This window comes from Podarcis raffonei, chromosome 3 (genome assembly GCF_027172205.1).
Source record: "Podarcis raffonei isolate rPodRaf1 chromosome 3, rPodRaf1.pri, whole genome shotgun sequence".
In the NCBI taxonomy this organism is placed as follows: Eukaryota; Metazoa; Chordata; class Lepidosauria; order Squamata; family Lacertidae; genus Podarcis; species Podarcis raffonei.
Genome location: NC_070604.1, coordinates 84845949 through 84870441, shown reverse-complemented (window position 1 = coordinate 84870441; position 24493 = coordinate 84845949). Strand labels below are relative to the sequence as shown.

The 24493-nt window shown below is 41.8% G+C and overlaps 1 protein-coding gene across 1 annotated transcript in view; it reads right to left on the bottom strand.

Moving 5' to 3' along the window:
* Nucleotides 1–24493, bottom strand: part of TTC27 (tetratricopeptide repeat domain 27) — an 83798-nt gene that overhangs the window by 8829 nt on the left and 50476 nt on the right. The window contains exons 13-17 of the mRNA XM_053382819.1: nucleotides 18348–18575; nucleotides 14438–14536; nucleotides 12185–12237; nucleotides 8968–9133; nucleotides 4572–4769 (exon numbers count right to left, since the gene is read on the bottom strand). Of these exons, the coding sequence (XP_053238794.1) occupies nucleotides 4572–4769; nucleotides 8968–9133; nucleotides 12185–12237; nucleotides 14438–14536; nucleotides 18348–18575 (744 nt within the window). The remainder of the gene's footprint in view (nucleotides 1–4571; nucleotides 4770–8967; nucleotides 9134–12184; nucleotides 12238–14437; nucleotides 14537–18347; nucleotides 18576–24493) is intronic.

The window sequence follows — 24493 nt, the reverse complement described above, 5'->3', positions numbered from 1 at the left end:
ATGATCTTCGTAGACAGCTGGATCGAGGCGGGTCGGGGCTGCTGATTCTTCTAGATCTGTCAGCAGCTTTCGACATGGTCGATCACGAACTTCTGGACCACCGCCTTGCCGACGTGGGGATCCAGGGCGCAGTCCTTCAATGGCTGCGCTCGTTTCTCTCTGGTCGGGGACAGAGGGTGGCGCTTGGGGGGGAATTGTCATCGCGCCACTCCTTGGTGTGTGGAGTACCTCAGGGTGCGATACTCTCCCCAATGCTTTTCAACATCTTTATGCGCCCCCTCGCCCAGCTTGTCCGGAGTTTTGGGCTGGGTTGCCATCAGTATGCCGATGACACCCAACTCTATCTGTTGATGGATGGCCATCCTGACTCGGCCCCAGACACACTGACCAGATGTCTGGAAGCTGTGGCTGGATGGTTACGTGGGAGCCGGTTGAAGCTAAATCCTTCGAAGACAGAGGTCCTGTGGCTGGGACGGGGCGATATGGGATTGGGGGGGCAACTCCCATCTCTTGCGGGGGCGCAGTTAGTGCCAGCACCGTCCGTTAAGAGTTTGGGTGTAATCTTCGACACCTCCCTTTCCATGGAGGCGCAGATTGCAGCTATAACAAAGGCGGCATTTTTCCATCTCCGCCAAGCTAAGCAGTTGGCTCCTTACCTCTCTCGCTCTGACCTAGCCACTGTGATCCACGCGACGGTCACCTCCAGACTGGATTATTGTAACTCGCTCTACGTGGGGCTGCCCTTAAGACTGACCCAGAAACTCCAACGGGTGCAGAATGCTGCGGCGAGACTCCTTACGGGGTCTTCGCTGCGAGATCACATTCATCCGGTGCTATATCAGCTGCACTGGCTCCCGGTGGAGTACAGGATCAGGTTTAAGGTGCTGGTTTTAACCTTTAAAGCCCTATACGGCCTAGGACCCTCGTACCTACGGGACCGCCTCTCCTGGTATGCCCCACAGAGAAACTTACGGTCTTCAAATAAAAACATCTTGAAGGTCCCAGGCCACAGAGAAGTTAGGCTGGCCTCAACTAGAGCCAGGGCTTTTTCGACTGTGGCTCCGACCTGGTGGAACACTCTGTCACAAGAGACTAGGGCCCTGCGGGACTTGACATCTTTCCGCAGGGCCTGCAAGACAGAGCTGTTCCGCCAGGCCTTTGGCCAGGGCACAGCCTGACTCCCTCCCTCGGCAATCTTCGCGGAGCTCTGGCCCAATGCTGGCCAGTGGCTTGAATTTAATTAATTTTATAATGAATGATTTTAGAGTGTTGTTTGTGTTGTACTTTTGTATTGTTTTATTGTTGTTAGCCGCCCTGAGCCCGGCTTCGGCTGGGGAGGGCGGGATATAAATAAAAATTTATTATTATTATTATTATTAAGAGTCTCCTGCTCTACCAACTATCCCAGGTAGATTCCTGCCTTTGCAAAGCACCATGGAGGATTCCATGTGGTGGTGGAGAGATAATTAGTTGGCATGCTTGAGTGCTGTGAAGATTACTGAACTGGGGGTATGTTAAATAGCAGTATGGAATACAACGAGTTAAGGGCAGAATAAGTAATCAGAAGGTACAGAATTGTGTTACTTAAAAACGCATTAACTGTTTAAAAAATATATAATGCTAATAATGTCCCTGCCAACCAGCATTAGATTTGGGCAATATGAAAAAAAAGATAAAGGAGGGAGAAACAGAGTGTTGGTGGCTATTTGCTTTTTGGCACCCAAATGGATCTGCTCCTGGACAAAACCAACAAAGGAAACTAAGGCAAATACCAGGAAATCTTTATTATGGTTACACAGTTTAGGTTGCATGCTATGCTGCTTCATAGAAAAAGAGAGGCTGTATAGGGCACGTTGCTAACATTTAACACAGACACACCTAACCTAAATGAAGAAATTTCTGGTAACACTCTCAAGGGAGCAAGCTCTTACAGGAAAATGGGTCAGGATAATTTAGCAAGATCTTTCCGTCACAATATTCTACCATGTTTTGAAAGCTGGAAGTATTCATTTTATATTCAGAGTCTGATGCTTCTTTCACACTATGTGGCTCCTTGAAAAATTGCCACCGGGAGTTTGCTTTGATTTAATAGCTGAAGCACACATCTCATAACCTTGGCTACAGCACAAAGATGAAATGCTTGCTTGTAGTTCTTCCAGTTTTCTACAGCAAAATGAAAACAGCAAGCACTGCTACTGGAAAATGTTTCTTTTGTATTATAATGTGTAGGCACAGGGGACAAAAGATGTAAGTCCTGATGACTTCTCTATATTCTCTTACCCCAAAAACTGGCTCTATTACTATGGGCCTACAAACATGGTTCTCGGTTATTAAGACATTCTGGAGCAGTGGTTCCTAAACCATTTTTCACATTGGCCATCTGTAAATGGTTAAGGATCTTTGTGGACCGGAGTGATTTTTCTGTCTGTTGTAGACTGGAATGCACTGTGCTTGATGATATGCAATTTTTAATTTATTTTTACTGTTTTTTAATTTATTTTGTATTTTATTGTCTTATGATTAGAATTCTATGGAGTTCCTATCTTTTTTATTGTGCCCACGTGCTGTTTTCTGTTATTTCTAATACCCACTTCATTGTTAGTTCCCCCCCAGAGTCTACATGTGGTTTAGAAGCTTTGTGACTATGTGGCAGATTTCAAAGCTTTCTTTAGATTCTCTAAATACCTAGAAGATTTCAACAACCTTTTTAGGCCTGTGGGCACATTTGCAAGCACCTGGGATTGACTGATTGATTGATTGATTGATGCTTTTTGTGGTGTGTGTGTGTGTGATCTTCTGGAAAATAGAGATAGAGAGGACAGAGTTAACCCTCCCTTCCTAGCTGCAATCTCAAGGAAGATCACTCTTCCCTCCCCTCTGCAACAACAAAGCTTGGAAAAAGCCAATAGATTTTCCCCAAAGGCTAATTGCAGAAAGAGGTTGGGTTTTTTTTTGGGGGGGGAGGTGAAGCTGGGAAGGGTTAAGCCTCCCCTTCCCAGGCCCCCTCCCAAAAACCTGCTTAGCTTCAGACCACAAATGCTCTCACTCCATTTCCTGGGTCCAATGCCAATTTTATAATCTGAAAACGGTACTAAAGTAGGCAGGACAGAAGGTCCCCCAGGAATATACTTAATTTCTAGATGACTCGTTTCAGAAACGCTATTTACTACCTTCTGCTATTACATCAAGGTGTAACACCCCTGGCATTACAAAGGGGAATTCTGTCTCTCTCGCTGAGCAGGCAATGCGCACAAGAACCAGGGTAATGAGAATTTCCAGCAGCATCTACTCACAGGGGATGCAAAGCTGAGAAAACTGAGCTTGCATCTCCTGGTAGAAAGTGGGTGAAGGAAACAAGACTTGTTGTATGAAAACTTTTTTCTGAGAGGGGATAAAATCTATCTTTTAAAACTAAAATAAAAAAGCCAAAACAAGGGAAGGTTAGACATAGTTCAAAGACATAGTTGATATGCAATCCAATAGCAGCAGCACTGTAAGAAATGCACAAATCCCTTTATCTTGTCTTTTTTATTCTTCCTGACTAATCTTATGTCAATCTCCTTCACCCTTTTTCCTTTCCAGCTAGTTTTTCTAATCTCACTTGCTGCTTCTCCTTTTCCTCTTCTACATTCCGCCAAGCTTCTCCTTCCCTCCCTCCTCTCTGGCAGATTCACAAACCTCTCCTCTCCTTATCTTTGTTACTTTCCCCTATATGCCTGTTAGCTCTCTCCTCGCTCTCCCACTTCACAGTTCATCTATATGTTTGAATCCAGCTTCTCCATATGTTTGCAAGGGAGATGCCACACTTACTCCCACCTGAAGAGCAATATTTATCTGTCAGCAGGTGGTGTTGAAGGAGCAGGCTGACCTTGCAGAACAGCTTAATAGGTGATCCCAGGGCTGCAGTACACAGTTACATGGCACTAGGTTGTAATAGTTTGATGACTGAGAACATTCTTTTCCCCTGCGTGCTGCTGCCTTCAGATAATGCTTTAGCCACCTGAATTCCGTAGAAAAACTGAAAGGTGCAAATCCATTTAGAAAAGTCATATTGCTTAAAATAACCTTTTAGTGCCCCGCTCTGGATTATGCACATTAAATATACAGAACACAATTCTGAGACAGATACATATGCTTAAGACTGAATTGAACAGACGTAACCTTCTGTGGATTGTATCCTTAAACTTGACCTATTTCTTAAGTGCATTCTCACAATAAGAATGATGAAAAACAACATTTCACCTGTCTTGGGTGTTAATCTTTCTTATTCCAGTGCTGCAACCTGAACATTCTACATTATACTTCCTCCCTTTAATGGCCTGCTTTGTTCTTTTTCTTCTTTATCAAGTTAAGCTTGATTTGCTGATCAGCTTGTCAAAGACAGAAGTACCGACGATAAGTGAAATTAGCTTAAACTGATTCCTTTACAATATTTTTATTTTATTTTGTGGGCTGGGGAAACCAAACAGTCACAAACCAAGCATCATGATCCTAATACCAAAATTTGGGTAGAGAGTAAATTTCCTATATCATTACTAATTTAAAACCACACTCTTACCATTAGCACTTACCTTCTCTGTATCTTCATGGTTATCACTCTGCCCATTCCCATAGAGTCTTGCATATAGTCTCCAGATTTCTCCATCGCTTGTCACTCTAGAAGTCACTCTGCCAAAGAGTCCCTGCAGTTTCCCCTTTAACCCTGTTGCAGTTTCTCCATTACGATCGGTCACTCCATCCATAACTACTTTTACTAGTATCTTTAGCACCTTCGAGAGAAGATAATTTTGGTTATAATTGGACTAACACTACAAGGCGAATTAGAGAATGAACGTGTGCAACGTGTGAGTTCAACAGCCGCTTTGATTTTGGTTTGGTTTTTTTACAATCAAACAGTATACAAATCTTATACATTAACATAATTTGTAGTAGTCTTAATTATTTTTATGTTATTTATTTATTAAATTTGTATGCCACCCTTCATCCATAGATCTCAGGGTGGTTCACAACATAAAAAACACAAGGTAAAAAAACAAGATGCATAAAAAATCCCAAACTCACAGAACCAATAATCCTGCTTCCCTTTTCTCCTGGTGCCTAAAGGTGTATAATGAAGGCAGCAGCCAAACCTCCCAGGGGAGAACATTCCACAAACAAGAGAAAAAGAGATAAATATAGCAAGGGAAAAGAAAAACAATGTTCCCCAGTGGTAATAGCAATTCTATGAAAGCTTCTTCTCCAAAATTTGAATAAGGGTTCTATATTACATAATTGGGCACCATTTAAAACTATAATCTAACCAGAAGTTGTTAAGTCCCATTGTTCTTAATAGGGTTTATTCCCATGCCAATGTATAGGATTATTTTATGGAATTAATCTATTAAAATGTAATGTAGCTTTGCTATGTACCATAGATGCAGAGACACCACACTTGTTTAAGAATGCTAGCAACTTATTTTCTTGGAATATAATGAGTTCCTGAAAAACTAATAGAATTTAAACACTCCTAAATGCCTTTGCCATTTACTGGTGCTATATCCAGCAGCTAAGAAACTTGTTCTTAGTTGTCAAATTTATTATCAGTAGGTTACAAAATCAATGTTGTAAGTTATATTACATTTTTCCACATAACTTAATCATCGAGTGCATCAAATAAAGTTATGCATTCATGCAAGTACATTCAATTTTTATGCATGTCTCTTTGATGTCATAGGATCATTACAGAGGATCAAACAACACACCAGTGAAGCCGGTTTGCTGTTCTTCCCCCATAACCTTCCTAGATGTTTTTGTGCCCACGATGACTTTGTCGAAACCTAAACCCCGTATTTCCAAACATCTGAGCTGTTACTAGTTATCACTGTACAGTTACAAAGCCCCTTTGATATAAAATTTCAGCCTGTCAAAACATGTTTCCCAGGCTACCTTGATGCTCAGCAAAGCTGACAGGCTTCACGAGGGGGAAATGGTTTTAGAGATCAGTTCTCACATGATAAGCCATCAGTCTACAGAGTACCACGCTGTAAATGGCTCCCGATGTTACGGCTTAGAAACAAGGAAATGGCCATTAGCAGGTACAGGTGTCTCCTTGAACCTATTAATTCTGCTTCCTCCTCAAGCTCTGAAATCTATTTCTGAAATTGAAGGGACAGAAAAAGATTTGCTTTTGCCTTTCCAGTAGAAAGGATTCTGGACAGGAACCACATAAGCAAAGATCTGGCTAGATGAGGAGGAATGGTGGGAGTCTGCAGCTGGGGAAACAGTGCTGGATTACCGAATAGGCAGCAGTCTGTGGGCCCCACGACTTTTAGGGGCCCTGCGAAAATGGATCAAAGTAACATTGATTGGATCTTGAAAGAAAATTGCAGTCTAGCTTTCTTAGTTCAATGTAATCCCACTACAGCATGTGCACGAGAGGTGCCCCAAGATTTTGACTGCCTAGGGGGTGCTACATGTAGCAGGACAAAAGGCACAGAGAGCCCCTCCTTGAAGGAGTTCACGACTGCTGGGAAGGCTCAGATCCTTAGTTCTGGCGACTGCCTCCTTGGGGTAGTCCTGTCTATGGAGTTCTCTCTTAGTTTTTTCTCTCTGAATAACCTTACTGCTTATCTCTGAGTTTATGTGCTGACAAAAGATGACATAGTGGCGTTTTCTCTGCTGGTGTCTGTCCTGTTTTGAACACATATGTATATCCTGCTCAAGAAACAAATAAAATTGAGCTGTGCACTGTAGAGTGAAGCAGACTGCTTAAAAAAGCCGCAACACATTTGATGCTTCTGTCATTCTTAGCAAGCCAGCATTAGAGCAACAGCAACAGCTAAGCTTCAACGGTGAGACAAGAGGACAATTAGCATTGCTAAAGTAGTGTCTGATCCTCTTTACTCTCATGGTCAAAGGTGATTGTTGTGAACTGTGACTTAGCTCTTGCCAAAAAATGTTTGGCATATATGGTGTAAATCCTGAAGTTGACAGAAGTAGCAAATTGCACCAGATAAAATCCCACGCCACAGATGCAGGGCAGTAGCTATCTGCAGTAGTAAAACCTGCACCCAGGGCTGCCAACAGGTACTGAACCATGAGCCAGCAGCCCCCCCCCCGATTCTTAGCTTTCTTTTCCTCCTCCTTTTTTGAAAAAGAAAAATTCAATTAGACATTTCTACAGAAAGAGCACAAAACACAAAGGCTTCAGCACTCGGCAGGCAACAACACTGCTGTAAGTATCAGGACTATGGGTTGCTGCGAATGATATTAAATATTTGTTTCTTGCTTCTCCACCCAGGAGCTCAAGGTTGCACACATTATCCCCGCCCCCTTTTATCATTGCAATAGAATCCACTCTATTCCTGTAATTGTTATTTGTTTTAAAACTGTTTTTGATAATTTTTAAATTTTTGCAACCCACCCTGGGACCCTACAGGGAAGCATGGGTAAGAAAGCCAATAAATAATCATAACAGTGGCAGCCTGGTGTGGTAGGCTAGGCTAAACTAACATATTTACATCCTCAGCAGTTATTGCCAGTAGATTGCTTGAGGGGGGGGGGGCTATCCATATGCAATGTACCAGGCCCAGGAAATCCTGTGGGCATCCATGCCTGCCTGCCCCTACTGTGATTTTGCTTTGTTGTATACATTTTGCTGTAGCACTTTTTACACAAATAAGAGCCAGCCACAAGGAGATGCTTTAAAAAATGTGTTTTTATCAAGGGGTACTCGAGAATAACAACGATAAAGGTACCGTTACTATGTAAACAGTGTGACACTTATTGTAACAACTTCGTGGTGAGTACTGGCACCTAATATTTCCAGGGAAAACCCCTTATTTTCGGACAACTGAGATAGCTACATGCAGCTACCATCTGAAAGAGCAACTAGTGAATACAGCAGCAAGGAATCTGTTGAGGAAGGAAACAATCCACATCTAATTTATTTTGTGGGAAAAGGCCATTAGACTGTGCCCACAAGCCTGAACTTCTGAAAATCCAACAGCAGATTTATATCACTCCCACTGATTTTGAAGTTTCACTGCTCCTGAATGATTTTTTTAAAAAGGAAAATCCTAGTTTGTATTCATTTAGGTAACATTCCTAAATGCATGCTAAAGGCTAAAACATCCACTGACACTGCCCAGGCATTCAGGCTGAGCAGTAGGACGAAAACATTTTTCTAAGGCAGGGAATGTCCACTGGCATTATCATGTTCCAACATAATATTGTCCCCTGTCCCACAAACAGTCTACCCCCGATTTCCTACTAGGTTCAGTGTACAGAGAAGGACACTGTAAAGGCTAAATTGCCATGGTTTCCTCCACAAGGACAGAATTTTCTCCTTAAGCTCTCGTGTTTCCATGAACTAAAACTCCCATAATCACCAACAACTGGCTATGCTGGTTGGAGCTAATATGAGCTGTACTCTAGCATCTGGAGGGCACAAAGTTGGCTACTGGGAGTCAGTGTGGTATAGTGGTTAAGAGCGGTAGTCTCATAATCTGGTGAACCGGGTTAGCATCTCCGCTCCTCCACATGCAGCTGCTGGGTGACCTTGGGCTAGTCACACTTCTTTGAAGTCTCTCAGCCCCACTCACCTCACAGAGTGTTTGTTGTGGGGGAGGAAGGGAAAGGAGAATGTTAGCCGCTTTGAGACTCCTTAGGGTAGTGATAAAGCGGGATATCAAATCCAAACTCCTCTTCTTCTACCCCTGTTCTACTGCAAAGAATTGCAACAGCTGCTGGGCTCATAGTAGAAGGAATTCTCACTGAATGCCATCATGGTCGGGGATGGACTGAATGTGCAACTTCCGTTTAAGTCTTGATTTGGCTTGACATTTTTATAGAAGAAACAGAGGTGCCCTACAACTTCGCTATAAGATGGGAGGCTCTTTAATCGCTGTCCTGAGTATGACCTGTTTTCATGAACCATGTTTGAAATCATTAAAACTGGACACTTGAATAAAAAGAGACACAACCCACCTGGACATCTTTATACTTTTCTTGTAAGTCCATAAGCCTGTGATAAGCTTTAATAGCTTCTGAAAACTCTCCAACGTCTGTACTGGTGAGAATGTAATTTTCCCAAATCTGCCAGTGCTCATAATTACACTTGAGAGCTTCCTGAAGGGTCCGGAATGCTTTAATTCTGGTTCAAAATTAAATAAGTTAAAACACACAAGGATTTTTGCTTTGCCATTCGATCCCCACCCCCCAGCCTTATTCACTTCTTTAGAAGGTTTATCCTTTTAAAAATTGTATATACAAAGAAGACCACAATCCTAAGAGTTGTTTTTCTGATTTGACAAGAGATGGATGATTCCCTTCCCTTTATACCAGCATGCTTCATGCCATAACCTTTATTGCTGTTATCTGTTGGCAGGGCTCCCCATCACACATAATCACAGTGACATGAGAGATGCTTCCCTGTTGTGTGATCCCATACAGCTGAGTGCAGCACCAGTCTGCAAAAGAGGCTGCCAATTGCACAGGAACAATCCACATCATTGTATCATTTGTATTCAGGGCACGACATTGCAGGAGAGAGACTGCTCCACAGGGCAAGAACTCTCACAATGCTGGGCTATATGTGAAGGGGTTCTAGATTTTCCAGTGACACCATTTGAATGTAGTAAAAATGGCTTTCTGACAATTCTTTTGCTGTATTCCCCCCACCTTGAAATCTATTATACCAGGGGGTAAACCATACACATATAAGGCAATCCCTTTTGTTATTTTTCTGTGAAATACCTGCTAGTCTAGAATTTATGGAAGATTACGGAAGATTACTACACTTCTCTTTTACAAATAGGCTAAAGCAGATAAACAAGCAGAGAATGCTGCTTGTTTAAAGATGAATATGTGTGCTTCTCTCAGCCAGGATGAAAAACAAAAGCTTTTGACATTGTTAAACTATAGTACTCACAGATTTGCTATTTGCCACCTACTATTCTTAACTGCGCTGTTAGAATGTTAAAAATTATCCATGTTATTTTAATCCAATTGGCATAGACCAGGGGTCAGCAACCTTTTCCAGCCATGGGCTGGTCCACCATCCCTCAGACCATGTGGTGGGCCGGACTATATTTTGAAAAAAAATATGAACGAATTCCTATGCCCCACAAATAACCCAGAGATGCATTTTAAATAAAAGCACACATTCTACTTGTGTAAAAACACCAGGCAGGCCCCACAAACAACCCAGAGATGCATTTTAAATAAAAGGACACATTCTACTTGTGTAAAAACACGCTGATTCCAGGACTGTCCGTGGGCTGGACTGAGAAGGCGATTGGGCCGGATCCAGGCCCCGGGCCTTAGGTTGCCTACCCCTGGCCTAGACAGTTCCCCTCTTACTTCTTACACTGTATTTTGTAAGTCTTGATTAAATGGCAAGTCATCTTGATTTTGTTGAGGGGATGATAAATTAAATAGTAGCTTTCAATGACAGAAACTGATCAAGCGTTAAATATGGAACACCATTTTTTGTGCAAATCTCTGCCAGGTGAAATTTCACCACAGCTCTTGCTCTGTGAGCTAATTTATGAAAAGAGATAAGAGAAACAAGATGGGGATGTCATTCCAGTTAAGGGAACAATACAGGTACATAAAGAGTCCAGAAATTGCACCATGACATGTGAATGGGAAAACAAAGGGATCAGATTAATCACTCTCTGGAGAAAATAACATTTACTTGCTGACTTAAAAATGAGCCACCTTAGAAACCTATGTAGCCTCCACAGAGAGATTAAGAAGTTCTAGTCTGATAAATGTTCTAGTCTGATTTTCTTCATTTAGGTAATTGGCTATAAAGTTTCTCGGGGATACTTCTACATACTCTGAAAGTTGCTGAAAAGGACATTTGTCTGAAAAGGACACTTGAACAAACATTTGTATCTCTTTACATCTATTTTTTTGGTTCCTTGCAGTCTCCGTAGCAACTGCATCTTTCAGTCTGTATGTTCCATAAATATGTCTAAGCGCCTCTTGAACTTATTTATGGCTTTTGGTTCAATGCACTTTCTTGGCAATTTGTTTCCTGTGTCCACAACTTTGTGAACTCCCTGTTCATTTTCTCATTTTCAGTTTGCTTCCAGAAAGCAGATAAATTGTTCACAGTGATGCAAGGGGGGTGAGGTGGGAGAGGAATCAAGCATTATTTTTTTTAACTCTCATTTTTCTCCCTTGCCTTTTTAAGTTGCATTCTTTTTGGTAGATGATTAATGGGACACAGCCTGAGCAACCAAAAAATTATCTTGACAACTTACTTATGATACCAAACTTCTGAAAGAACTGCATTATCAAAAAGGTATCTACTCCAGACATCATTACATAAACTGAGCAAGCATACAGAACTAAGAAATCGGGTCCCTTCACAAGATTTATTAATGGCTTCTTCTAGGGAGCAGAAAACAAGTGGCTTATTATGCACGTTGATACCATCTGCTACCATGAGGCTAGTACTAAAACTGCCAACTTCCCCCTTGATTATGTGACTACAATAGGCATCCTTAGCTATATATTTTTTCCAAAGGGACTGAAATCAGATTTAGATGCCAGCTTGCTTTTTTTTTAAAGTAAGAATGCAGTTATGTACATAAATATTTATATGCCCCATTCTCTGCCATTTGCACGCCACCTGAAACTGACCAAAAGCAGAATTCACAATAAACACTGCAACTAACAAGTAATAAAAACAGCCAGCTAAAAATTCCACAGTTAATGACATTACAGTTATTAAGAATACTGAAATGCTTTTTGGAAAAGCCAGGTGGGTCGGTGGGAGGGGATATGCACCCCATAGATACAACACTCTGTAGCGTGGGGGTCCACAATACAGAAAAGCGTGGGCATTTGATTCCGCAGGGCTCTTTTGTATAAAGGGTCAGGATGCAGAGCAGGGCCTCCCTTGCACGATGAAGTCAGTACAGCACTTGTAATTAACAGTATCCTGTGCAATAAATTCTACATTGCGACACCCAGTTTGGGGAGGAATCTAAACAGTTGCTTTTCCTTTTCAAAGGCTTTTCAATGATATCTCTACCTCGTGGTGGGAGACTTGTCCTAAGGTGATCATAAAGTAGATCACGAGGGAAGCATGCCCAGGAGCTGGGAGGAATTGGGGGGAAAGCTGGAGAGGGAGGAAACCAGCACTGTTTACTTTGGAAGCAGCAGTTACTAATCCCTTTGATGTACTTACTTCTGTTTTAATCTGATATATGCAGTTGATAAATTGTTCCAAGCCTCGGCATTCTGTGGGGAAAACAAATGCTTGAAGTAGAGAGCAAACATACAGGAGTAAGGATACCTATTTAAACACTGAGCACACTGAATTTGTGTTATCAGAAAACACTGATTTGTGTCTCAACGTATTTGACATTCATAAATTTGACTGTTAAATTATAGCACCAATCAATAGGCATAATCGAGCCGGAGTTAGACATTTTAAAGACCTGCTAATTTTGAGAGAATTTTAAAGCATATGCCACTCAAGGGCTTACCTTTGCTTGATTCATAGCCATTAGGAGTATGGCAAGATTTAGGATAGTGCCCATATTTAATAATTTTTTTTAGGTTGTTGCAGTATAAAATTAGTGTAACAGTAGAAACAGTGGCATACCAGGCGGTATTATTTTGACAGGACATTGAACAATAACCATAAAAATAGTCTGAGAATTTGGGAGATAATAGAAGAGCACAGACCTGACTAGGCCTGGGCGATATATCTATGTATCACCCAGGACTGATATGAGGAGCAGAATGTGATGTTAGTTTCACTCAGTGGTATATCACTGGCGAAACCGCCACCGCTCCTGAGTCCCTCCACTAGCAGCACCCGCTGGAGGAAGTCAGTAGTTCCTTCCTCCAGTGGGTGCTGCTGGCAGAGGGACAGATATATCACTGAGTGAAATCGCCATCCCACTCTGCCCTCATACGATGGAGAGGGAGAAAAAAGTGCCTTGCTGATACAGCTTGTTCCTCTCTCTGCATCTTTAAACTGCTCAACTGAGGAGTGTTGCCCCTCCTCGCAGCAAGCAGTTAAAGGAGCCCCACTGCTCCACTGGGGGTGGGGGGAGTGTTCCCTTCCCCCAGCTGAGCGGGGCAAACAAGCTGCATTGTCCCAGCCTGTAAGCCTGGGTGAAACCGCCTCAGCTCTTGAGGTGAGAGCTGGAGCAGTTTCACCCAGTATCTCCCAGGCAGAGGCCAATGCATCTTGTTTTTTCAACATCGCAGTATATCGCTAAACTGCGATGTTTAGCTGGTGATACACTGCAACGTTGAAAAGCTGATATCGCCCAGCCCTAGACCTGACACACTTTCTCAGACTGAGAATGATTATAATTTCATTAGGGGTAATGCTCCAATGTTGAATTACTGATTTTGCCCAGTTTAACATTAATGAGGAGAAACCACAGCAAGCCATGGGTTTTGTGTCCTCCCTCCACCAACCCACCAGCTGTGAGGAGGCTGGAAACCTTAACTTCTATTTTAGATTAACCAGTTTAGTGTTATACCTGAACCATAAGAACATAAGAATAGCCTGTTGGGTCACGTCAATGGCCCATCTAGTCCAGCAACCTGTTCTCAGTGTGGCCAACCAGGTGCCTGTGAGAAACCAGCAAGCAGAACAGGCGACCAAGAGCGCACTCCCCTCTTGTAGTTTCCAGCAATTGCCCTTGTCTCATTTCAAGAAGACATAGTTAAAATGAATCACAGCTTGGCAAGCTATAGTTAATCTAAAACACAAGGAAAGACTTTGGAACTCCTCTTCACAGCTGCACTGGGTGAGAAGAATTGAGCAGAGGCTTGCTTTGTCTTGTTCTTGTAACACTAAACTATGGTTACAGTCAGGGGAAGAGAAGAGGAGGAATGAAACAGGGCTCTGTGCTGCTCTGACAATCCCTGCATGTTGTGGCAGCTACACCCAACTCAGCAATGGATTGTTGTAGTTGCCGTCTCATAGATAAAAATATTTTTAAATAAACAAGCTTAAAACGTAGTCTACGAAAGCATGACAATGATAACCAATATCTTTTTAATCAAATGCTTTCCTGGGTTAAAGCAATTTGTTGGACTGCTGGCCCACACTCTAAGAGCACTAACTCCTTCCTTAAGTATCCTCCTCCCGTGACAGAAAGCCGAAAGGGAATGGTCTTTTTCTGTGGTGGCTCCATGGCTTTGCAATTCTTTCCCATCAGATCTGTATTAGGGTAAACATGATGCATGGATTTCAGAAGGCACTGAAAATGTATATTTTTATATTAGCCTTCCAGGTGTGATATTGTTTTACAGGCTAGATTATATAGTTTTATTTTGTTTTTACTGGCTTGCTTATTGATCAGTCTGTTTATTATTCAACTTACATTGGATGGGCTTGCCCAGAAAAGTGATTAAAAAAATACTGTTAAACAGAATCAAAGCAACACCAATGTTTTAAACCTATTGTACTTACGTCAGGTTCCAATATCACACAGCGCTGAAATGCTCTGGCAGCACCTTCATAATCTTCCAAAGCTAAGTAGGCACAGCCCAAGGAAAACCACACACCTAACTGAAAGGTCATACAAAAACAAAACAACAATTGCAGTGTTTGCCTGGAAAACTGGTTATGTTTTATTGTGCAAAAGGCCACATCACTTTTCTTGGAGTTACCCCAAGGTATGTTATCTAAGTAAAGCCATAGGTCTGATGGAGCTTCAAGAGTCAATCTGCAGGTTGGGCACTCGACAAAGATACAGCAGCCACTTCTTGGCTGTGATGCCACCATCAGAATGGGCAATAAGGGGATGCAGCTGTGATGATGCAAATAGCCCCTGAGAAGAAGCAGATGTATCCACAGAGACACCAATTTGTATAATACATTCTTCTTGTAAATGTGATTGTTGTGGAAACTGAAGGAGCAGGATGTAGTGGCAAAACTAACCAAGAATAAGTTCCAACAAAAATCTTGTAAATGACATATTTATGTAAAATTCATTGACTAACTCTGTAAATTCATTAATTGTTCAGTGCGGAAATAGCATTTTGCCACTGCCAGCCCACCATAATGCCCTGCATCGTTTCATTATTAATACTTTGTCACATAGAGATAATAAAACTATATTAAATTGATTTTTAAAAGAAGAGCAGGTGTCCCTGAGGGGAAATAATTACTAAAACTCACATTCTGCTTTCAAAAGAGTCTCTTTCTGACACAGCTCACCTGGTCCAACAAACCAAATTTTGTGTGCTGGGTTACAAGTTCCTAGTCCCTCTTCCCCTCCTGCACCAGCCTCTCTCGGTTTCTTAAATTATAGTTTCCCAGCTTCTCTCTAAAACAGTGCCACTCGTAAGCTGGGCCTACAGCGTCATATGCTAGGCTGCGCCTGCATCTTTGCATAGGCCAGAAGAGAGCTATTTTTCAACGGTATCAATGATGAAATACAGAAGCTCTTTACGTAGCTTTGAATGAATCAGGCTGTTAAAATTTGAAAGTCCAGATAAAGCAGTATTTGGGTTTTTTCCTGCCAAAAGGAGGCCTGTGTGTTTGTGTGTGCCTCTGTCTAATTAGAGGCAGCACTGGAATGATTCTATAGAGACACATTTTTCCGAGGAAGAAAGGGTACTGCCACTGAATTGCAGGAAGTATGTTTAAGTCATCTTTGTAGGAGATGGAGGCCTTTAGAGGGCCCAACAGTGAAATAATTGCAAAGAAAAGCTGGAGTGAGAGAAACCATGACTTCCGTAGGCAATTATGTTGGTTGGAATGGGATCTGGCAAATCACTCACAACTGCAAAAAAAACCCCCCAAACCCTGAGGCTCTGAATAATCACTAAATGCAGGGGGATGTTTCTGGTAGCAAACTATTTCCCTGAACCGCAGTTGCAAACAAGAGGGAATACAGCATGAGAAACATTTCAAGGGAAATTTTCACCTGGAACAAGCTTCCTACCTTAAACACCCCCCCAAAGTGGCTTATATATTTGCACTACTGATTGCAGAGAAAAAGTACTAATTAGTAGCCTCGTTTTGTCAATCTCTTGATTGGTTTTGGTATGCCTTGCATCCTTGTGGCCACTACTTGCCACATTGGTACGGACACTATGAATTTCTATTTGGATTTCATGTTTAAGATACCATATTCTATGTATGGTTCAAGAGTATATTGCTTCTTCACTGCCTAAGCAGTTTGCTAACACAAACTAGAATCACACCTCTTAAATGGGTTAATGTCACTAGTTCTTCAAATAACTCTTTATCATGTAAGTGAAATAATTCAAGCTTACAACATGCAGATGTGTGAAAAAAAAGGTCAGAATTAATTCTGCTTTTGAAACTGCTGCTTTGATTGAAGTGTTAACTTTGGAACTACACTCAAGAACAAAGCAAATGTTGGCACATGCATCTCACGTTAAAAAAAAAAGGAGCCTTACAAAGGCAGTTTGTGGTTTTATTCTTGTTCTTGTGTTTGGTTTTAATATAGCTTGTTGTTTTTATTATTACATTGTTAAGTCACTTTGACACATTTTCATGTAAAATAAATGATGAATGGATGTAATAAATAATGATGGAGCCTAGACTAAGCACATTTATTACAAATGCCCAAAGGAAGTGGAAATATTAATTGTTTTATATTATAGCTTATTTATATACCACTTTTTGATCAAAGAGTGACCCATAGCAGTGAATGGTGCATTAATACAAAAAAAGTCACTTTAAAATGCAACAATTGCACAGTCAAACATCAAAACAGCAGCAACATAATACTTGATAGCGGCCTACTTGCAGTGAATTGGCCCAAATGTGATGATAGATGTCTCATTTAACCCAGCCACTCCTTTTCACCTCAACCTTTAGTTTAGGGTCTAATTAAGTAGATTTCAAACTCAAATTTTCAGTTGCTGACCTTCAATGCATCATAATAGTGGTTTCCCCAACAGCAGAAACGTGCAAACATGGGTTGCATGAAAATATTATGTAAGGCTGTTTGCACAGCATGGATTTCCTACCCAATCCTTCCTAATATAGCTGCCTAAGAAGCCTCTCCCAGAGGACTGAATCATAGAGATAGAAGGACCTACAAGGGTCATCTACTCCAACCCCCTGCAATGCAGGAATCTTTTGTCAAATATGTGGCTCATACCCATGACCCTGAGATTAAGAGTCTCACTCTCTACCGACTGAGATAACCCAGTAACAGGGAAGGCCTCTGATGTGGGTATGGGAAGCTGCTATGAAAAGGGGCAGGGATCTCTGAAAACTAGGTGGTGGCAGCTGCACAAATGAGAATATCTGAATGAAACGTTTTGCCTATACTGTACTTGAAAAAAATAAATTCATGATTAGACCACTACTTCTTCAAAGTCATGGAAAATATTTTTATTAGTTACCAACTGCTCTTTACGTAGCTTTGAATGAATCAGCTTACATAACGGGCCCAGCTCACACGTCACAGTAAACCACAGTTAATGGTTTACTATGAAGTGCCAAGCTGGGCTGTCTGTCTCCTCCCCACTAGCATGTGGAGGAAACAAATCAGGATCCATAGCTCAGCATTACATCCAGACCAGAGACTGCGGTTTGCTTTGCTCCAACAAACTATATTTTATGACTTCTGCCATGAAGTTCTGTGGGTGGTTTAAATAAAGAAGTCCAAAATAACCAAAATACAAAGCAAACCATAGAACCATTAATCTTTTTAGCTACTGGTGATTTTAATAATCTTCTGAAAATTTTAAATACCTGTTTTTAACTGCTTTTTATTGACAATTTTAATGTTTCTTTTTATATTTTTGTAAGCCACTTAAAGGTGTTCTGACAATCAAGTGATATATAAATTTTGTTAAATAAATAGAGAAAGAAAGAAAGAAAGAAAGAAACTTATTCAAACACAACAGAGCGTTAAAAACAGAGTGCCAGGTTACCAAAGTCATCTAAAGAAAGCCACAAATACGGTGACAGACAATCCTCCCTGGGAAGGCTATTCCATATCCAGGGTGCTACTACTGAAAAGGTCCTATCCCTGGTGGATGCCCACCTCGCTTCATTTGGTGGGCCCAACTAGAACAGGGTATCTGAAGAGGATTTTAAGGTTTAGGTAAGTACATATTGGAGAAGGAAGTCTTTTAGGTAACCATGTCCTAAGGCTTTTAGGACTTTAAAAGGATATATATGGCAGGAGATGTGACACTTAAGACACACACCATTATTATTATTATTACCCCGCCATCTGGTTGGGTTTCCCCAGCCACACTGGGCGCCTTACAGCATATCTAAAAACAAAGCGTTGAGAAGAGGGCTGCCTTCAGATGTCTTCTAAAAGTTGTGTAATTCTTCAGAAGCCAGCACACAAATATATTGTAAAAAGTTCTTATTGTCTTACCTGCATGGGGTTAATCTTCACGGATTGCTCAAAGCACTCTATACATTCCTTGAAGTTCCTGTTGCGAAGGTGGAGAAGGCCTTTGGAGCGCTGAGCCCGGGCACTGCGGTGCTTTGACAATTCCCAAGCTTTGTCATAGTAAGAATGGTCTTTAAGGACATCCCCAAGCAAGCAATATAAACTTGGTGTTTCTTTCTTCTCTACCTCCCGCCTCAAAATTTCTTCTGCCTATGGAAAGAAAGCACCATTTTTAGCACCGCTTTCAGAGAGAGGATCAGTTGGTTCGCCTTGGTTAGCTGCCAGATGTGTGAGGTAGAAAGTAGTCTTTCAGAAGTCCAGAAATGGCTGTAATTATATTGGACAGGTGCATGTTTTGTTTTCATTTTCTACAAGCCAGAAATGTCAGCATGCACAATACTCTTTCTGGCTTCAGATTTTGAGGGCCCCTGGGCAGGCTGACTTGGGTTCCCCAAGGCACTGACCACTCCTCACGCCTCTGATCCAGAATGCTGTACAACAGGGGTTGTCAACCAATGTGCCATGGCACCCTGGGGTGCCTTGAATGATGTTCAGGGGTGTTGCGGGCAACACTGGCCTCTGGCCCTCTTCCCTTCCCTTCCTCCTCTGCTGCCCTCTTGCGTCTCTGCCTCCCCAAGGTTTGCACAGCCATTTAGTGCTGCAGCCCTGGCTATAAGCTCCACAGGCGAATGGTGCCTCTTGGAGGCAGCTCTCTTTAGGGCGGAGGGTGAGGGGGGAAGCTCAGAGACTGAAGCAGTAGCAGCTGCTTCCCAGAGGCCTCCCAAGAAGAGGGTAGAGGAGGCTGAGGGGATATTCCACAAGGGAGGGTTTTCGAAAAGGGGTGAGGGGTTGCCAGCTTTGCAGGCAAGGGGTGACACAACTGGGCTCCTGAGCCCCACAGGGGTGCCGCAGAAAGAATGTAAATGTTGAAGGGAGCAGCGGACTCAAAAAGGTTGAAAATCTCTGCTATACAATTTGGCACCTGGGCCTATATCCTGCTTCCCTATAAGTTCTACTGAATTCAAGCAATATTTGTTGTCATTAGGGAGTTGGTTTTAGAACTGTGTCCATTCTGAAACATATTTTGCAACCAAGAGCAATGCACATGGGGGGGGGAGAAGACTTGTTACGTTTGCAAGAAAAATACAAGACTGAATCAAATCAAAGGTGAAAATGGCATGATTGCTGCAAAACCTGCTTGTCGAGAATTATTAAGGCTGCACAATAAGTTTTCTAAAGGAACAAGAAACAGCTTGAGTTAAGAGAGCAGCCATGGTGAGGCAGTTAAAGACCCAGGCAATTCTTTCTTCCCCCCTCTCTTTGGAGCAACAGTCTACAGTGTGAATAAACATCTCTGAGGTGAAAAGTGCACAGCGACCTGCTCCTTTTCCTCATCCTTGCATAAGACTCTCTCAAATCCAGGTCACTGAGTGGTAGTGCCTAGTACTGTATGCTAGATATGCAGGCCAGCCATTCAGTAATATTAAACATTCTAGTTCACAAAATTGTACCTCTGAGCAGGCCTGGACTAAATCTGTAGTGAATTCTTTTTCCTATCTGAAGTGGAGGGGTACAGTTCAGTGATATGCTTCAAACCCTGGCAACTCCAAGCAAAAGATGGTGCAAGACTGAGGTAAGCCAAGCAAACACAAGACCTAATTTTCAAGCCTACTCTGTGGTAGTGATGACCTCAAGGTGACAATACTACTTTGCCACCATTGTATCTACTCAGTGGTGTCCAATGGAGTCCCCCCCCCCAAACTATTCAAGGTCTTCTCTAGCTTGGTCTGCAGAGTGATGTAAAGAAGTCTCCCAGTAGTCTGTTGCAACTTATTTCCTAGGCATTTGGGGGATAAAGTTGCTCATATCCACCTAAACTCGTATGCCACTAATTCTGCTGTTGTTTTGCCCTGTTTTATTTAACAAGTTCCACTCGTGGAGGCCTGGTGATGTGGACGAGCTCTTGGTGGGGTGAGGCTATCACTCATTTGCATAACCCTTGCCCTTTTTGTCTTCTAATATTCAGCAGCACTAGAATGACAAGCAGAGTCCAGGAAATAATTAATGCCTCCTTGTGAGAAGCAATTAGGAGACAGCTCCTAAAAGATTTTAACACCCATGTCATGGTTGATCATAAATATCTACTTTTGAGGAATGTTAACTGGATGGTTGCTGTGCAGCTCCAGACACCATTGTTTTCAGTTACCAGATCTGAGCTGAACTCAGAGACCTCTCACACAAAAGCCCACTCCTGCTTAGCTTTCTTCATTTCAGCAGACTAATTTACTTGGAAAAAGTAATTTTGCTGTTGCTATTATTAAATCATTGGAAGTCAGAAACCCTTGCTGATCTACTGCAAATCACCCAGAGGTCCACCAGCAGATCCCAAAGTACCTTCTCACTACCATACAGTATCAGTAATAAATGCAAGTTGCCTACTAGGTCTACATTCCTGACTTTTTGTAATCTCCTGGCCACCAAATTATTCCAAGGAAACAATGCTGGAATCCTCCCCTGGTCATGTACTGATCATATCCAAATATTTCCCTCTTGTTTTTTTCTGCTTAGTGACATGCTGCTTTTTATAGAAAGTTGTTTTTATAAGTTGGTTTGAGTTCATTTTTTGAAAGAAGTGACTAATAAATAAAACAAATAAAAACAAAATAAAATACTACTCTGACCACTGAAAAAACAATTTATAGAAGAATCACAACTTTACGTAATGGTGATAGCTATCTGTTTGATTTTTAAAAGGAAAATAATGAACTTTAACAGAAGCTCTTCATTTCAAAAAGTTCTTCTGATTTACAAATTAAAGGTAAAAGGACCCCTGACCATTAGGTCCCGTCGCGGACGACTCTGGGGTTGCGGCGCTCATCTTGCTTTATTGGCCGAGGAAGCCAGTGTACAGCTTATCTACTTGCACTTTGACGTGCTTTTGAACTGCTAGGTGGGCAGGAGCTGGGACCAAGCAACGGGAGCTCACCCCGTTGTGGGGATTCGAACCACCGACCTTCTGATCGGCAAGCCCTAGTCTCTGTGGTTTAGACCACAGCTCCACCCGTGTCCCTCTAAGCACAAATTAAAGCTTACAGATTAAGAGCTCCCAGTTGTGTTTCACACAGAACTTGAAGCCTTGTTTCCAGTATTCTAAAGTCTTATCCCAGAATTAGTTGAAAGTATTTTCAAAAATTACGCAATTGCCAATTATGAAATACTTTAATCCAGATGCCTTCCTTATCCACTCTCTAAATACTGTTTTCCTATCTCTTGACACAAATGGAAAATATTGGCCTAAACTTTTATTCTTGATAGGATTCTCATATTGTTCTGGCACAAGCAAGGAGCCCAACAGAATTTGGTACCAAGACACATACTTGTTCATTTTGTAATTACCAGATTTAGATAATTACTCAGAATAGTATGCAAAGCATGGGAGAAGTTCCACATTATTTATATTAGTCATTATTTATATTTTTGCAGTTTGGGCTGCAATCCTAATACCATTTACCTGGGAGTAAGCCCCATTGAATCCAGTAGGGTATTTCTGAGTATATAGGGTTAGGATTGCACTGTTAGAGATTTCCATCCAAAATCCTTCAATCTATTGTTTAACTGCAGCCTCTGCACCTATGCAACTAAATATCTATGGCCAGGGGAAGTTGAAGTGAAGATAGTGGAATATGTATTTCTGAAAAATGAAAATCACAACAGTGTCTAATGTTCTAGTCTCTGCAAGTATAACTTCTTTTTAAATAGTTTTGTTGAAGAACTGCTATTGCCTTTGTGACACAAGATGTAAGGAAATTCATGAAAATATGTAATTACTGTATTAGCTTATAAAAGAATGACCCTCCACACACCCACACACCCCAGCTCTCTAGAGCATCAGAAATTGCAAACACTAGACACAGTATGCTGGGTATACTGGACATTTGTCAAGACACAGAACCAACAAGATGTCTGAGAAACCCAATGTCTGAAAAATTAAAATACACACTAGTCAGTCTACATATCCAGCTGTTAGGGAAGCAAATATGTGGATACAGATGGCAATTAATAAATGTAGACACTGGATGGTTTCCCCAGAACATCCTGTCTGGTTTCCAAGCTCATGCCTTTTTTTGGAATTCACACTAAGAAACGCTTTTCTGTGATGTTTTACAGAGCAGGATTGCTATTTCTGGGCCAAAATTCATGGACAACCCCCTCCTCATATGTGGTGTGTGTGTGTGTGTGTAGAGAGAGAGAGAGAGAGATGAGCTAAAATCCATGCAACAACATCAACATAAATTTTAAGCAAAATAAAACAAATCCTTCCAGTAGCACCTTAGAGACCAACTAAGTTTGTTATTGGTATGAGCTTCTGTGTGTATCTGAAGAAGTGTGCATGCACACGAAAACTCATACCAATAATAATAATAATAATAATAATAATAATAATAATAATAATAATAATTTATTTGTACCCCGCCCATCTGGCTGGGTTTCCCCAGCCACTCTGGGCGGCTTCCATAGAAACCAAAAATACACTAAAATATCACACATTTAAAACTTCCCTGAACAGGGCTGCCTTAAGATGTCTTCTGAATGTCAGGTAGTTGGTCTCTAAGGTGCTACTGGAAGGATTTTTTTTATTTTGTTTCGACTACAGCAGACCAACACAGCTACCTACCTGTAACTATAAATTTTAAGGTTATGTTTCCCCAGACTTCTTTGCCCCCATACAGAAAATCCAGAGACTAAGAATGCAACATAGTGGGTTTCCAAGATTCCCTAAGTGCCACTCAACACAGTATAGACTAGCTGGTTGGAAAGTGGCAGTGAGAGAAACATTGTGCTTAAGAAGCTAGCGGGCCACTGTGCATACTCAAGGTTTGTGGAATTCCTGCATTAGAGACAACTTTGTTACAGGAAAGCTTGGTTCAATCGGAACTCTGCATGCATCCCAGAATTATTTGTCTGTTTTGGCTCTGTTGCGAACAACAAGTGAAACACCACTGCAAATCAATTAGAGGAAGCTGTGGCCGTTCAAGCTAAGTATATTTCTATCAGGAGAAGTTCTAGTGATTCCTACCAAATAACCTCTCCATAGTAGTTGATGTGCAGGAAAATTTCCGCACCATAACACCTGTGCATAATGACGATATGTCCAAGCTTAATTAGTCCCTCTGTCATATCTAGTGCAGACAGATGCCCTTATTTAGCACTAATTAAGCACTAAGGCAATGATGGTAAGGTATCCCTTTAGCAAGCATCTTCCAGTGGGGTAAGTGGATCATTCCTAAATCGCCTGGGAAATGCCTTTTCCTTTCCCCACACCTCATTCATCTGGCTGCAAGTTCTGATTGGTCAGAGATCCTTTGTGATCTCCCAGACCCAAATTGGTGGGGAATTCATACTGTGATGTTTAATGACATCATACTACTGGTATTCTTTGCCATGCAATGACCCTTGCACCCCAGTCCTGTCACAACCATTAGGCAATCCCGTTCCTATAACAGGGCACCTTTCAGTTCCCACTTCGTTCAGCCTTCTGCCCAGGAGACTGCTTCAAGGCACGCTTCAAACCTGCGCCAACCCTGCAGATTCCTGTAGGCGCAAGATCTCTACTTCATTTCCACTCTTATCGCCAATCTTCCCCCCTCTCTTTCCCTTCAGCATTTCCCCATTTGTCTTTTTCTATGAACAAACGGCTGATGTAGACATCAAGATTGAGGTTGCAGAATTCTGAGGTGGAAGAATGAACTAGCCCTTGGGGGTGCCATTTTTAAAAACGCTCTTCTATGTAAGGTGCCAACAAATACATGAAGGGGACATATTGCAATACAGCCCCCTCCCTTTGTGCTAATTTATTACTGGCATGGATTTTTTTTTTTTTTTTACTCTCTACCAGTGGTGGTCTGAAATGGAACAGCCTGTTCAGTTCTTCACCTCAGTTCTCTGCCACCTCATTCTGTTGTTTTCATAGGCAATTCTTGTGTTGTTGGAGGTTAGATTAGCCTTGCCGCCTCAGCCAGTTCCTTTTGTATGCCAGACCTGACCCTGTGGGAAGGGGATACTTGCAGAAGTGGGAAGACATGGATGTACTAAGCACTCTTTGGTACTAAGCACTCTTTCAATTTCTA